The 17527-nt window shown below is 43.6% G+C and overlaps 1 protein-coding gene across 1 annotated transcript in view; it reads left to right on the plus strand.

Moving 5' to 3' along the window:
• Positions 1-17527, plus strand: part of LOC308144834 (regulating synaptic membrane exocytosis protein 1-like) — a gene marked incomplete at both ends in the record, with an annotated part of 41505 nt that overhangs the window by 2521 nt on the left and 21457 nt on the right. The window contains 2 exons of the mRNA XM_080516073.1: positions 12362-12575; positions 16628-16648. Of these exons, the coding sequence (XP_080372199.1) occupies positions 12362-12575; positions 16628-16648 (235 nt within the window). The remainder of the gene's footprint in view (positions 1-12361; positions 12576-16627; positions 16649-17527) is intronic.

A 17527-nucleotide genomic window follows, 5' to 3' on the forward strand; every position in this document is an offset into this window, starting at 1 on the left:
GAGTTTCCCTTTATTGGAATGTTGCCCATCTTGCCCATCGTTCTACCCCGCGGTCATCCCGGTGACCCGCCACATAGCAGAAGACATAGTCCCAGTTAGTTTGGTTAAAAAGTCCTGATTCAGAAAACACATTTGACCCAAGATATAACCTACCTGGTCACAAATATTTTGCAAAAAAAAAAAATGCTCTCCCTGCATTGTTTATTCAAGTGAGCAAACAAAAAAACAAAAAAAGACAATTTCATGATGGTGCTGTTTAATGAATACTGCTTTGGCAAGATTCATTTTGTTGTGATTTCTCCCTTATTGCTTCCAAGTTAAAGACTAGCATATGTTAATCTAGTGTGAACAAGAATGTTTTAATGTAGACATATAGAATCGTCATACTCGTGTGATTGATGCATTGCAAAATATTGACATATATTGTGTATCGCGATGCGGTCAAAACAATATCAAGATATTGATAAAAGGCCATATCGTACAGCTCTAGTTGTCCTTATTAGTTCATAAATCATCATCTTCCCACTGACTTGATACAAGCAGAGTTCCTCCAGTAGAGATATACGATAACGTTACATTTATGGATTTATTTTAATGTTTATTTTCATTTAAATTTTCAGTGAAATGAAAAGCTGCGAGGAAAGTTTCCCAGTATAAAAACCCCAATATTACTCATGAAAACGTGATTCTGTCCGTCCTGAGTTGCTGTCATATGGAGCAGCAGTGACGTTTGCGATCAGACGTTCAGTGCTGAGCAGCCTGAGAGTCCCACAGCTGGTGACGCTGATACAGTTCTTCATCTCAGCACTTTAACCCGACTCAAACAAACCGAAGTGTTCCCGGCCGTTTCCCTCTGGGAACGAAGCAGCTGGATGCTACTTTGCTGATTCACCGCTTCATCAGAAGCTGGTCCTGGTCAGACTCCGGAGCGACTTCCATGAAGCGTTGTCTTCATCCGGAGAGGACAGAGACAGAGACAGAGCCTGGAAACCGTGACCCAACGTCTCAGACTGTGTTCACACCTTAACCTCTTCAAATGATTTTTATATGACTGCGGTGCTTGGCGCTACTGAAAACACTCTTTTTAAAAAAAAATGCTCCATCTTCATGTAAATGGGGGGGGGGGGGGGGACCTTTTGGAAACTCTGCTACTGCAACTGCTACTGTGTCAAATGTGACCTGAGATTCACACATGTCAAAAAGAAAAATGAATAAAAATAATTCTGGTATTTGCAGCAGATGTAGAAAAAGGCTGTTTCTTTGGTATGTATGAGAAAGTGTCCAGGAGAGATTAGGCTTGTTTAGGCAAAAACGATAAACCTGGTCAAGGTGTGACCTGACTCCGCCCACAATCAGCTGGGATCAGCCCAGACCCCCAGGACCCTGAAGTAGTCTCCAAACTATAAAAAGCTTTGGAATATCTTCCAACAAGGGGAAATCTCTTCTGTGCTCCTGAAATACTCTTCCTCCTCCTCCTCCTCCTCCTCCTCCTCCTCCTCCTTCTGGGACCTTCTCAGCTTTACGAAATGTAAATATAGAAAAAATGTGTCAAATATTTATGCACTCAGCAGCGAGACTGTCGACCCTTCACACGGGGGGGCGGGGGCTCTTCGCTGTGTCTTGGGTCGCACTGGAGGGGTGGGTGGGTGGGTGGGGGGGTGAGGGGGGGAAGCTCTGCTTCTGTTTCTGTACAGAATGTGAAGTTCAGGCTGTTCCTCAACACCACAAGAAGAACTTTGGAGCACAGAAGGAGGATTTAGGGGTTTTAAGGATTACAGTGAAGGAAAGGGGGAAACTGAAAGAATGGGATGGTCACACACACACACACACACACACACACACACACACACACACACACACACACACACACACACACACACACACACACACACACACACACAGCTAATCTCTCAGCAGCAGGGCTCCCGGAGGCGGGGTGCATGCAGAGGGCAGTGACGCCCTCCTCCCTGCCTGCTGGACCAAGAGGTGGGCTGACTTCAGATTGGAGGTGGAAATGAGGCGTCTGTACAGACTTTCCATGAAATAGTTCTTCTTCTAACTGGTTTTCACATAGATTTGAGGGCCAACAGTGCGTGTACTGATTTCCAGGCTGTTTTGGCTTGTTGTGCCCGCTCACATTCACCACATCCTTTTATTGATAGATAGATTCGAAAACTTCACTATTTATTCTCAATTTCATGCTTCTATGTACTTTTGCTCCTTTGAGTTGCATCAGCAGGTCCTTAAAGGTATGGGGTGTATTGGAGAAGTAATGCCACAGTTGTGCACTGGGTGGTAGCAATGAGTCTTCAGATCTCTGCACCCTCATGTGGTACAAACTGGTATTACAAGTGAGATCAGTTTGTTGCTTGTTAGCTTGTTAAGGTCAGTTAACTTCTCAGCTTTCTGATGATCATTTGACATTTTTCAAGTTTTTTTTTCATACACGGTTTAGCTAAGACTGGTTGTTATGGCTGCTTGCTACAATTGATTTGAAATACACAGGTTTATGTTCCAGGCATTTGATTCATTTATTCACTCTGATTTAAAACTCAAATTAAATGAGTGTTTTACTCAAGTTGGGATTCATTCAGTCTGTTGTGACAGTTAGAGACACCTCTTTGTCTCGGAGTGTGAGGCGACTGCTTCGCACTGCACCACCATGTATATGAAAGCTTGAATGTACCCCCCCATTATAAAATAATGTTAATGACATGCTACACTGTGAGATTAAAATAAAACAAAACACCTTACCAATGCACGGGGAGAACATGCAAACTCCAGCATCAAGACCCAGACTTTAAACCCGAAGGGCTTTTTTTCCGAACCAAATCTGACAAGCTGTCTTATGTCATGGCTTAATAATAGAAAGATGCACTCGTAGTACTCTACGGAGTAAGAAACTCCCACACACTTCAAATCTTGACTAATGCTCCTCCTTCATGTGTTCTCGCAGCCTTTAACTGTCTGCTGCATCCACGCTGATAACACAGTGCGTATTGTGTCCCCCTCGCCAAATCTAGTCTCCAGAGAAAAGAGGAAGAAGAAAACCTTCCCAGTGGAGACGCACACTGAAACATGTTCAGAGCAGACTTCAGAGTTTCAAGGTTTCTGGGAGAAAAATGTTAATGTTGAATTATGGATCAGCTCTGAAAATAGCTCTGACTTCCTGAAATATTCAAGTATTCACTTCACTGCCTGCTGCTGATCCTTAACCTGTCTCAGTGTTCAATTCCACTAATTGCCCACGCACACACACACACACGCACGCACATGCACGCACGCACACACACACACACGCACGCACGCGCACACACACACGCACGTATGCACACACGCACACACACACACGCACGCACGCACACACGCACACACACACACGCACGCAGGCACGCACACACACACACACACACACACACACACACACACACACACACACACACACACACACACACACACCACACACACACACACACACACACACACACCAGCTGTCTGGAGAATGAGTGGAGGAAGGCTTTTAAAAAACAGCACAAACTACAATAAATGCACCACGGTGTGTGTGTGTGTGTGTGTGTTTGTGTGTGTGTGTGTGTGTGTGTGTGTGTGTGTGTGTGTGTGTGTGTGTGTGTGTGTGTGTGTGTGTGTGTGTGTGTGTGTGTGTGGGTGTGTGTGTGTGCGTGGGTGCGTGCATGCGTGTAATTCCATGAGCTTTCCATGAGTTTGCTGGATTCAATCTTCACACTTTGCTCTTAATTAAAAGAAGTGAAAGGCAGTCGGGTGTGTCGGAAACACCTGGAGGAATAAAGGTGCGTGTGTGTGTGTGTGTGTGTGTGTGTGTGTGTGTGTGTGTGTGTGTGTGAGACTCTCACAGGTATTTGAGTTAACAGAAGAGAACCGAGGCGGCGGCGGTCCAGTGGATTGCACTGTCGCTCAGACTTGTATAATGCTTTACATTGACTTCAAAGCTCATGACTCAAGTACTGCAGTTTTACAAAAGAATAAGACTTTTATTCTGTTACTCTAAGATGAAAACAGCTTTTGACTGAATATGTGAAATTAGGGTCTTTTTTTTAGATATTGACAATAAGAATTACGGACGCCGTAATGCTCTGATGTGTTTGATAACTTCCTCCACCAAGCCGACCGACTGTCATCACATTACATTCTGTACCTGCGGAGACTTTAGAGCTCCCCAAACCTTTTCCAACAGGTTTAATGGTGAAAAGGCCTCATCTGAATACTCCATTGATGTCACTCATGGTGTTATCCTCAGTTGATTTTCCAGGTTTTATGCAGGATCTGAGTAAATCAAGCCAAACATTTGGATAAATCAGTGCAGAAGAGGGAATAAAAGACTTTGGTTGAAGTGGTTTTAAACGAAATGTTTGATTAGTGATGGAAACCGACTTGTCAGTGGATGTGACTCCTGTGGTACGGTGGTGAGCGGTTTGACCCCAGAGTGAGAATGTGCAGTTTGTGTTTTCTCCCTGGCTTTGTGTGTGTAGATGTGGGTGTCCTCTCACGATCAATGGGTGGATGGATCAAGTTTTTTAGTTTTTACATAGAATACTATCGGTTTTTCACAGCTTCAGCCGTTTGCCAGAGGTTCACGCTGGATGAGACATTGACATAAATCCATGGGAAATCCAACTAACAACTTTGGTTTTCGACAACCGCAACATGAATAATTCTACATTCCCTACAATCGAGGACAACATAAGTGTTGTCCTGGAGGTGATGCTACAGCCTCCACATAGTCCTCAAACCTGGACTATGACCCAGGGACATCACTGTGGAGTGACAGTGCTTACCACTGCACCCGTGCTGCTGGTGAATATGTGAGTGTAAACATTAGTTTTTTTTAAAGAGTGTGTGTGTATGCGTGTGCGTGTATATAGATGTGCAGCTCTGATGCGGTCAATTATTGGCAGCAGCAGAGGGGCAAACATGTGAAGGTGGGGCAGGTCTGCCACAGTGAGGTGGGGGTGGAAGTCATAGTGGGGATGGTAGTGGGTGTGGTAATAGATGGGTGTGGGTGGCGTGGGGAGGGGGGGGGGGACTCTGAGTGGGTTACCTCTTTAGTGCTCCAGACCTCCACCATGAAAGTTTAATGTGAATACTTTGTGCTCCACATCACTCTGCCTCCATTTCTCTGTTTGCTTGTGGTGAGAAGAAGCCACAGTGGACACTTCCTGAAACCATCAGCGTGCGCGCGCGCGCGCGCGCACACACACACACACACACACACACACACACACACACACACACACACACACACACACACACACACACACACACACACACACACACACACACACACACACACAGTTATAAATGTACAATCCGAGGGAGTTTCCCTGTTTCTCATAGCTTTTGGATTATCAAGATACCATAAACAATCTAGAAGTTGTGGTTAGAATAGGTATGCTTGTCAGGACAGCAGTATAAAACCTTGCCCTCAGCTAAAGGCCTGAATGTTGGCAAATTTTAAAAATACGTCTTGGTTTTCAATGATTTTTACCATTACAGTGTCTGCTTGTGTCCATTTTAAACATGTTTTGAAGTTGGTGTAAATCTGCTTCCGTTATTGAGATTAGAGATATTTTCTCAGCTGGATCATCATCATTTCTGTTTATGGACCCTATTATAAGAGATATTCTACAACAGGTCATTTCTCAAATCACTTTTTTGTTCACTGTTTTTGTGTGGCTGTGTGTGTGTGTGGCATTTAAAAAAAAAAAATTTGCTGTTACAATCAGGTCCAGCTCAGAGCTCCATTCAATCACTGAATGGAAAACGAAACTAAAGTATTGACTATGTAGACTTGACTTTATGTTCAAATTAACTTTTGCAAGTAGTTGTTTGGTTCTACTCTCGGCCACAACAAATAAAATATTTTAAGTTTAAATTCAAAGCTTATTGTGGCAACATTTCTCCATTTCAGTCCTTTTAAATTGAACTCGGTTTGTATGTGATACCTCAACTGAAAAGTCTTTCACACCCTTGATGTAAAACCTTCATTTCAATCTTCCTGTTGATGTGACAGATGGTTGAAAATCAGCACTAGTAGATTGCACTCAAGTGTCTCCTGATATTGTGACACACGCACAAGGCTAGACTTGTTTCCATGCCCACCACCGATCCCACAGAGCCCCGCCTCTCAGGTGCATGGGCTCAGAATTACAGCGGCGACACCTCTGCGTGTCTGAAAGTTTACACTCACATTGAGAAAACGAGAACTGAGAAAATGTCTCCAGTAATCTGCGACCTGGAGGTGGATGATGTGGGAAATCCTAAAGCAAGAGGGGAGCGGCTGCAGGGACAGAGGGAGGGGATTAGATGATGCGCCCATAATTACTCCACATACACTCCAACAACTAGTGGGGGCTTAAACGTCAGCGAGCAGGCTGTGTGGGGTCAGAGGTCACATGTGATTTCTGTGTTTAAGTGGAGCACAAGTGAGTCGAACACATCCGAGTGGAAGAGACCTTTTTTTTTTTTTTTTTTTTATAAATCTGCTCCACTTTAACTGGGAGGAATTCCTCCCGCAGCCGTGGAAATGTGAGATGTGGGTATGACAGGAAGAGAACGAAAGGAGAGAGAGATGAAGTGATACACACACACACACACACACACACACACACACACACACACACACACACACACACACACACACACACACACACACACACACACACACACACACACACACAGACACACACACTGGGGAGTCCAAGCCAAAAGAGCACTCTGCTCCATAAATATGGCTGAAACACTCACATGCCTCAATAAAAGAGTTATCAACATCTCAGAGAGGGAGGGGCTGCGGCGAGGCTCGTGATTGGCTGACGACAGACTAAAGTGATGAAGCAGACAATGTCATGTCAGCTCACTTAACCTCTTCAGGAGTCCTCGGATCATACCAATTCCTCCAGAGAAACTGTCTCGCTGTAAAAACAACTGGAGGTGAGGGAGGCTGCTTGTGGTTTGAAAAGTTGACAACTTTAAAGCAGTAACTGCATTACTCTTTCAAAACAAAACGAAACAAAAAATGTGACAATGCTCATGAAAATGCTGCACGACAAACAAAAAACCCCGCAAATCTGAAACATCCGAACTGAACAAACTGAAGAGTTTTTGTCTGTGATCAGTACAGGTTGATTTTAATTTCAGAAAATGTACTGAAGTTAAATTCAGGGAGAATCTAAACCCCCATAAGCTGCAGACGAACACCAAACCTGGCCGGATGGACCAGACTGCTGCTTGAGAGACGACCAACACTGTGGCCATCTGGAACTTTCATTCCTATTAGCATCATGACACGGGCATCGTTTTATAGCCTTTTCACAGCGAAGGGAGACAAACGTGAGAGAAAACATCATGGCCGACAGACGAGGAAAGAACGGAGGTGTTTGTGTCGGGCTTCAGTCCATCTGTTGCTCTCCTTCGCTTATCAGTTTTTTGAAATGAGTTTTTCTTCTAAGAAAATATTGTTTGAGGTTTTTATAAGACGTCCAGAGAGGATCTTTTCTGTCAATCATCTCTCCCTCGTCTTCCTCTTTCTATCATCCTCTTCTCTGTGGTATTTATAGAGCAGCTCCGGATGTTTCCGCTTCGGTCCTCCGCTGGTCTCTGGCCCACGCTTCTTTCCGTCTTGGCTCTTTTTGTTTGTCTTTTTTCACTTGTTCTCCCTCCTCCTCCTCCTCCTCCTCCTCCTCCTCCACCTCCTCTTCTTCCTCCCTGCAGACAACAGAGTGTTGATGCATCTTTTTCAGAACAATGTGACCTGAGCCAGAACATCAGTGAGATGGCACAGAAAGCCAGCTCGTTTACTGACAGTTTATCTGTGAAATCGGCTGTCTTGAGCGGTTTGCAGTGGTTTGGTCAGTTTACTGATTCTCAGTTGTAGTTTCATGACAATGTATGTGATTTCTGAGAAAATGGAAGCCTGTTCCTTGAGAAAATGTTGATTTGAATGGAAAAAAATAATGAAATAAAGGAGGCTAATTAAGAGGGCAGGGCTCATTGGATGGTCTGTGATGGCTTCCTGCTGCTCCTCGCTGAAGGCCAAAACACGCAAGCTGCTTCTTTTCTGCCTCCTCCAGCGAACGACTCTCCTGCTAGGCGTCGCCGTGAATCAGCTGATGAGACAGAAATAGTCCGGCCGAAACACACACACACACACACACACACATGCGCTCCCAGTGCTTTCCCCTCCCTGTCCTCAGGCAGTGTATTCATAGCAATGCTAATTAACAACTCAACACCAATGACTGGTGAAGAGGCGACAGGGAGCCGCTCACTGCAACATGTGAGGCCTCCAGGCTGAAGCTAATGCTGTGTGTGTGTGTGTGTGTGTGTGTGTGTGGGTTTGTGTGTGTGTGCGTGTGTGTCATGGTTCATGCTAACATGCTACCACTGCAGGATGCTAAGATGTGAAACGAGATCACTTCCTGGTCATCTGCTCAGACTTGTGCAGTAAAATGTTAATGTTTTTAACCATTGGAGACTCGAATATTTGTTGCCTTCTACACGCGCTCTACTTATGTGACAACGTATCCAAGTGAGAGCAAAGAACTTTTGTTTCGCTTGGGCGTGACCACTTAGGAGACAGCGGTTCTCAGAACTACTGAAAAAGCAACTTTTTTGAAAACACTCCAACTCCATATTAAATAATTCTTCTGCACTTGTGTGAGTAAATGGTCAATAACAGCAATGGCAGCCTCCAGTGTGACATGACTCCCAGTTCATATTTTCTTGAGACTTGGTAGAAGTGATCGGGGACGGAGGTTTTCAGGTTTGAATGTCACAGGCAACTCACTGTGGATCCCTGAGCATGACCCTTGATCCCACTGCAGACACTCTGTAGTAGTACAGTTATAATTGTAATACAGTTTGTGTGTGTGTGTGTGTGTGTGTGTGTGAGGAGACGATTTCATTGCGTCCTCCAGCCGTGCTGAACTTTCAGAGTTTGGTGTTTTTGTGGGATGTGAAGCTTCCAACCACAGAAATGAGAGGACGAGTGTCTGATGATTCAGATTTATTTATACACATAGAGCCGCCTCTTGCTGCTTTAACAGCTCCAATGTGTGCGAGGAATAAAAAAAAAGAAAAAAGAAAGAAAGAAGAGCAAACCAGAGTGATGAAGCACTGAGAAACAGCTGGTGCACTGACACCCGCTGACACCCAGAGCCTGACGCCACCGCGTTACCATGGCAACCGTCTGCGCCCCCTCTGCCTCTGACAGCTGTTCCCATGGCGCCCGGCTCGGCTCGGCCTCTGGACCCCCACAGGCAGGATGGATGGCTCCCGGGGGTCAGGGGTCATGGGTATGACGTTGCTGCTGCGATGTCATGTTGTTTTACCATCTGAAACACGACTCAGGTTTGACCCATTAAGCAATTCATCATATTTAAGAAAGATCAAAGGGGAAACATGAATCTTAAATTCATCTAATGCTTCCTATGGATCTAAAGATGCGTTTTACGGGAAACATCTGACATGTTGTGTCCTGCTCTTCTTCAAAACTAGTGATGCAAACAATCTGAAGATGTATATGAATTTAAAGATACAGTATGTAACATTTAACGACTGCAGATGGCAGTTCAGTTGCTGTTCTCAGAGCTTCAGCTCGAAAAAAAGACAAACTGACTCACTGTACCACCTTGTGGGGATAATGGTACTACAAGACTAGCATTATATTTCTCTGCTATATCATCATTAGTTTTGGTTTTTGTTTTGGGGTGGGGGGACAAAAAATATGATCCACTCCACCTCCTAAAGTACCCTGGCTCTGCATGTATAAGGTGCTGAGAGTTTTATGTTAAACCTCAGATTTTTGCAGCTTTTCGCTAACTGTTTGACATTTAAACGTAGTTAAAGCCTTTATATTGAGGAATGCATTTAAAAGCAATATGTGACTGTAACTTATGCAGTAGTAACAAATGATATAACAACATTAGTGACTCAGTTACTGAAGTTGCATTGAGCTTATCACTTTTGGTAAAAGTAGTTGAAGAGCTGTGTTAATTGTTAAACCAAATTAACATGAGATTAACATGTAATTAGTTGCCTTTCTTTTATGTAATTTAACTCAACAACTTTTTTCGCAATACTTGTTATTGTACACAAACACTTATTACAAATTACTGACCATAACTAATTAAAAGTGACTGAAATTCTAGTGAGATTTTAATATTGATATGAAAGCTCTCATATTAATGGATTCATCATCAGTCTCCCCCTGTTGTCCTCCGATTGGCTGAAATTTGAAGCGTCAGTCTCCTCCCTGCCCTGACTTCACTCTGACAGTCTGCTGCTTCAGCTTTTATTCCCACTTCTCCCTCTATATTGGGGGATTGCTCTTTGCTTGGCTCAAGAAGCTTGTTGGGAACTTTCAGGCTTCGAGACATCAGATGGGTCATGATGGAGGATCATTATCGGTCTGGTTGCTCTTATCAGAAGAGGCTGCTGACTTCAGATCAGACGGTGCGTTTACGGCCTGTTTTCTTCTCAGCACACGAGGAAGGAGACGTGTCGGCTTCCAACAGACCCAGGTGATCAGAGCAGGATTTATTAGCAATCTTTTTTCAGTTCGTCAGTGTTTCTATGATTTTGTACAGAGACGTTTGTGTCACGCTTTTCATTAGACAGCTGTTATGTCCATCATCTGAACACAAACCTCCATTTCTCTACTTCTTGACAGTTTCTCCAACTTTCTTGATATTGTAAACAGTCTGTAAGTCACAATGAAGAGAAATGAAGTCTTCAAAAATGGTCAATTTCATCATTTCATAGTTTGAAATTAAAAAGCTATAGTTCTGATGACCTGTGGATAGAGAAAACAAACATGGAAATCTGTGAAGTTATTGGTGAAACCACGTCGTGAGTTTTGTTTTGTCATTATTTCTACAATGATTTGTTATACTGGAGGATGATTATTGTGCCAAGATGAACTATGAAACTTCTCACACTACACAGGTTGATTAAATGATTGAAGTTTAAGGAAAGAAGGTATATTGCTCTTTAATTTTTAGTTATTTGATGACTCGCGGCAGCCTCAGTATGATGCAGAAGAACCAAACACATCACGTTTTCTGGATAGAGTTTGGTTGCAGAGTTTCATCTCCACGTCGCCATTGATATTTCATTGAGAAGCTTTGTTTTCCCACTGTTTCTACTCACACACGTTGGTGTGTCAGTATAAGTTTGTTAGCAAGCACAGTTTCTCCGCGTCTCTCCATGTATGGAGATGATGGTGAAGTAATTGGTAGTAAATGTACACTTTTGGCCATTTACTCACCTGTTCAGAAGTACAACTGACTCTAACCAAAGTACTCCGGTGTTCTCCATGTTTACATGGACATTTCAGGGAAATGTTGCCCTCTACCACCCACTTTACTAACTGAGCTAAAGACAGTAAGAAGGAAATAATCAGGCTTTCTAACACCTAGAAAAACAGACGTTATTTTTGTTTTTATTGACTTTTTGTCTTTAGCTCTTAAAGTCTGAGCTGCAGTTAGGGTCACGTTAAAAAGTAAACAGGTTTGAAACCTGCAGGTGAAGCCATCTCTTCCTGTTTTCTTCACTTAAGGCATCTTCCTGTTTGATCAGAGTTCTCTTCAGGGGAAAAAAGCCATTTCGTTTGGGCGACTTGAACACGTCCACGAACACTGAACCAGAGCCAGCAAGCGATCTCTGGTTTCCTTGAAATGCTCGGTCTCAGTTCGTTTACAAACGATCTTTCTAGCGGGTGGGGTGAGAGGATGGGGTGGGAGGACGTGACGTAGTGCGCCATGCATTCTGGGTCGTAAACAAACAAAGCTAACCGAGCGAATCATAAATAGCAGGCGCAGAAAGAAAAAGTCGATAAGTGTCTCACGGGCAGATGTGGGGTATTGAAGAAGAAGTGAAGAGGAAGAAGTAGTGAAAAAGGCGCTCATAGATATCTGGTCTGAAGACTATATATCGGGCTTGTTTGTGGCTACCTATGAACCAAATGAAGGTGTGGAACCCCTCCAAGTGAACCGAGTACCGAACTATCCGAATGGGAAATTACTTTGATGGTCCGGTCAAGTTGTTCCACAGTGAGCTGCAAAACATCTTTAATTGGTTCAGTTGTATGAGTGTTTTTTTAGGTTTTTTTTTGCACTTTTCAGGTGGGTCTTTAATTGACAGCTGGTTAAGTCACCCGTTTCAAAGCTCTGCGTTCTGCAGGATTTCTTTATTTTCGAATCATTCAGCGAATCATTCAGACTTTTGTGTTCGTGCATGTGTGTCGCTCAAAGAGATAAAAGTTCATGAAAGGATGAAAGATCTCTTTCCTGAAAATAACAACCGTCTCTTCTTCTCTTCCCAGAACGCTGCACCAGCAGTTTGAGAGCTACAAACAGGAAGTGCGTCGTATCGGGGCCGAGACGCGGCGCCAGCAGACGCAGCAGAAGGACGACGCGCCCACCTGCGGCATCTGCCGCAAGACCAAGTTCGCCGACGGCTGCGGCCACGTCTGCTCATACTGCCAGACCAAGTTCTGCGCCCGTTGTGGAGGGCGGGTCTCTCTGCGCTCCAACAATGTGAGAAGCTCCGCCCGTGACCTCCCCGGTTTCTTTTTTCCTTCTTCTCCTCTGCTCACAATCACCTCATTCCTGCTGGAGATCGGTGGTTCCCAACGTGTTACCTGAACACTTTCACTTTATTTGATCTCTGATTGACTAAAACATCAGAATGACGCCAAAGACGGATTCCGAGGTCTGCTTCATATTCTAAAAACTGTCTTTTTCTGGTTTTCCTTGAAAACCTCAGAGCAGACAAAGCATTGGACTCTCTTATCTGGCAATGCTCCAAGGGGGGTCTCGGAGCCCAGGTTGGGAACCACTGCCTTAGAAAACATAGCCTTTCCATCTGCTTCTGTCTGTTTATTTCCGTCTGCTTTTCTTCTGCTTCCCGATCACACTTTGGTTCAAACAAAGTGTATTGGAGGAATGGCTTTGTCTGAATCGATGGAGTCACGGTTTGAAACTGAAGCTCAGTCCTACGTGAAAGCACACCTAGTTCAGCATCTGTGTTGTCACATTATACTTGAACCTCCGGCAGCTCTACAAGCAAGGTAGGAACAGATACGGAAAAAAACTGACAAAACAAGACGGAAGAAATTGTTCAGAGCCGAGTTCAGTCCCGGTCCTGAGGGGGCCACAGTCATGCATGTTTCTAATGTGTCTCTGTTGCTACACACTTTAAATTAAACACTGTGTCGTTATCAAGCTCGACAGAAAAACCTGATAAGGATCAAGTCCCTACAAACAACAACTGACTCCTCTGATTGTTTCTGATTTTCAAACATAAGCATGATTTTCAATCTTTATTACCTTCTGCCAATTAGCAAAGAACAAAAATATCTGTTAACTAACTGAAACAAATATATGCAGTCAACATAAAGACACAATATTAGCTATTTTTCTTTTGCAAGTCATCACATTAGCGATTAACTATTAGCATGTTTGCATTAACTGTAACGTTTCCTAATTAGCCTATGTAGGTTGGCAAAAAAAAACAAAAACATAAATAATATGCTACATGTAAGCTCTTTAGCATAACAAAATATTTTAATTAGTTTATGTAAATCCACTGAGCAGAAATAAACATGTTGCTCAAGATTTTTTTAAATTCTTCAATTAGCTTTTAGGACTTTACAAAACATTGCTTAAGCTAAATGAGGACCGTTAAAATGCTAATTGAACCGACACGAACCAGCATGTTGATGGAAACCTGACGCTGTCACTGTGGAATAACCAAAAATCAGGCTGGTTGGTTTTGTGTTGTTGCCAAGCATAAACACGGTTGTTCTATTTTAATCCCCGGCCCTCCTCCGGCTGACCGTTCTCTGGGCTGCCCTCCAACCCAGGAGAGGGGCCCCCCTTCCGCTCGCCTCACCTGAGGACGGGCCCCTCCACCCTCGGCCTGCTGGCCCTCAATCTGCTCGGGATCCGGCCGGCCCAGCTGGGCCTGGACGCGCGCCGGCAGAAGGAGGGATGAAGATAGGAGTAAAAAGACCAAAAAAATTCCTATTCCTTCAGCAGCAGGCAGGCTGCGACATGAAACTGGAGCTACGGGGCTAACATGATCTATAAATAAAACTCATAAAGCAATGCAATTATTTGAAGTGCCCCAAATAACATCAACCAGTAATCGCATTTTGAATAATTGATACTTTAATGTGGAATTTAACATCAAGAGAAGACACAAAGTGAAATTTCAGCGTACTGAATGTCGTAAGTCAGACTGAAGACAGGGAGGTTTATTGGTTCATTATATATTCTTTATGTATTTATTGATTTCATACATCCTCAGTTCACAAAATAACAGATGGATAATTACAAAAAAAAACAAAAAACTGAAAGCGTAACGATCAGAAAGGGTAAAGAGTGAAGTATGTGTGTTTATCTATATCTATATCTATATCTATATATTTGGTTAATAATTGGTTTATACTCAAACCCTGGTCTCGTGCATCCTGGAGGTCATCCACAGACACAGCGTTGACCTGCCGATGATATCTGGTCGTAGAAGAAGCTGCAGCTGCTGCAGGTTGTTGTTCAGAAGGTTTGGAAATGCAGGAGGAGCAGGTAGAGGCGGAGCAGAGAACCTCCGATAGCTGCAGAAGACGCAGCAGATCTGTGAGAGGAGCACCCTGAGGATGCAAGAGACCGATTATAAGACGGTTTAATGCAAGGAACAACGTTTCTCTGTTGCACAGCTTGTTTATTTATATTCAGTCTGCAGGACTGTGAATGGCAGAGGCTCGCCAGTTAGCCATCAATCTGGTGACACCTTCATGATTGTTCATTACTGTATTTTCCAAAGCATAAGCCACATCTAACTATTAAGTTCTGCCAAAAAAATATGTCATGAACCAGCAAAGAAAATTATATTTCTCGCACTAGTCTACAAGACATGTTCATTTTACTCCCCAAATGTCAAACTCGGATGGGCCAGACCGGTAAAATAGTGCAATAATGACCTTGAAATGTAACTTTGAGTGCAAAAGTGGAAATGTCCAAAAAACTTCTCTTATAATTATTGTGTACAGTGACAGCATGGCTTTGGGGCTCATGCTATTCTGCTAGCAGTGAATTAGCAACCTTTCATGGCAGCATCATCAGTATCTCAGCTCGGGTCTCAGTGTTGTGTTTTGTCCACCACCCTTAACAAAACGTTGTTCAAAAGTTAATGGCGTCTTTGCTATTTTTTTCACAATTTGCTGGATCATTTCTTTGTACGGATTGCAGCCTTTTGCGAGCCTGTTATTTCCCACGTGCCTTATGTTTGACACCCCCTGTTTCACACCATTTTCTTTTGATTATCTGTGAAGAATATTCTTTTAAACACCAATTTGAAGAATGTAGGCCAAATTTATTCACATAACAAGACACATTTTAGAAGTGCATAATCTTATTCCACTGTGTTTTTTTCTTAACCTAAAGTACACTGGCTAAATGTATTTTTTTTGCACAAGATCATATTTAACAAAATATATGTGTGTACCATCTGTGCCAACGAGATGTCACTGTTTGACAACAGAATGCTGCTACAGAATAACCTTTACCCCGTTTTAAAAATTTTTTATGACTAAGCTCTGCAGTCAGAATTTATCTATATTGCATGTGTTTGTGCATGCATGAAGTGTGCAGAATGAGCTCTATGTTGCTTTGTGTTGCGACAGGTCTGGGCCGGGTCATGCATGTGGCCATAACCTCACACATCAGCAACCGATCATATCATAGTTTCAACCATTTCAAATGTGATGAAGTTAATAATGGAATAACTTAACAATACTGTAATAAAAACATTTTGCCAATAATATAACAACTTATTACAGGATTGAAGCTTGTGCACTGTTTTCTCCTCAATAAAGGTATAATGAATGTCAAACTCATATTTATATATTTATACGATGCAACACTCGTGTTATATTATTGGCAGCTTATTGGCTTTCCCCTTTTTAAACTGGTGAAAATTATGAGGTTGCTGGTTGCTTCAGGCATCGTGAATCGGCATCCCACTGTCACTGACTGTATAAAATGTGTAACTGCAGAATGTAACTAACAAATGTTTGCATCACGTCCTCTTTTCCCTCTTTTTTTTCCTCCTCACGCTCCCCTTCTCTGCACCTCTTCTTCCACACCTGCACCAACTGCTCCTCTCCTCCTCCTCTTCCTCCCTCGCTCTGCTCCCTCCATCACTTCTCTCTGCTCCTGCTGCTACCTGGACTGCATGCCACAAAGGAGGACAAAGTGGTTAGCATCTTTTCTGTGTTCTCTGTGTGCTGTGCTCGTGTCCTTTTTGTGTGAAACCTGGCTGTGTTCAGGTCTGGAGCTCAACACTGGCTGAAGGATTTGGATCTTTCAAGCTCACCTGTGATGTCACAGCTGAAAGTAAAAAAAAAAAAAATGATCCCAACCAACAGCCAGTGTTTGCACAAATCCAGTGATGGGTTAGTGACCTACCTGAGCAGAGGTGGTTCCCGATGCAGTGATGTTCTGTGTGGGGTGGAGACCCCTGAAGTGTGGCGTCCTCGGCAGGTTCTGACTAACTCTGTGTCCACTGTCTGTCTCCTCCCTTTGCAAAGTGTCTCATAGTGAAGGACAGGGTAAGGCCTGCTGGGTGATGGATTTCTCTGCATGGGTCACAAGTGTCCTTTACCCCCCTCCCCCCCCCCCACCCTCCAACACACAAACCCCCACCACCACCTCCCCCACCACCTCCGACCTCTGGGGTCTGTGCTCATTCACAGGAAGTCAGACCCAACGGCAGTTTTGACTTCATTGTGGAGGAATCATTCTGGGAATGAATGCAGACCCTGAAAATCAACACTTGGGCGGAACAAGCATGAGCCGTATCGTAGGCTGTCCTGCAGGCGGGCATATGACCCTCCTGATCTGGACCCCCTCTTCCTATGGCTGTAGGCATGGCTGTGCTGGGAGGGGTGTGACATTAAATTTGAAAAAAAAAAAAAAGAACCCAACTAAAAAAACTAAACTAAAGTGGGATTTCTATGATTGGATTTCCAGCTGGCATGCTGCTGCGAGACGATTCTTCCCTCCAGACCTGGAACCTGAATGCTCAGTGAATACACACTCATGCCTGTGCATGCTTTCTCTGCCTGTGTGTTTTCAGACCAGCCGTGCCATAGGGAGACGGGAGGTTATACAAATCGATATCTATATGTGTGTGTTCCACTTCGTCCACTTGCCACATTACTTTGATGCTTCGTATCTTGTGAAATGTCGCTGGTGTGGTGGAATTGTTTTGAATTTCAGAACATTTATTCTATTCGCCTGACTACAAACAGGGAAGACTTAATCTCTTTAGTAGGTAATGAATGTGAAAGTAGCAGCTGTGAGCATTAAAAAGTCAGAAGGTATCCTCGTGTTTTAAATCCTTCATGAAGCTAGTTAGCTGCAGCTGATAGAATATATAGTACAACCAAAAGGACAGCCCTAATTTGAAAGAGATTGAAACTTGCTAC

The sequence above is a fragment of the Blennius ocellaris genome, assembly GCF_963422515.1.
Source record: "Blennius ocellaris genome assembly, chromosome: 3".
NCBI classification, from domain to species: Eukaryota; Metazoa; Chordata; class Actinopteri; order Blenniiformes; family Blenniidae; genus Blennius; species Blennius ocellaris.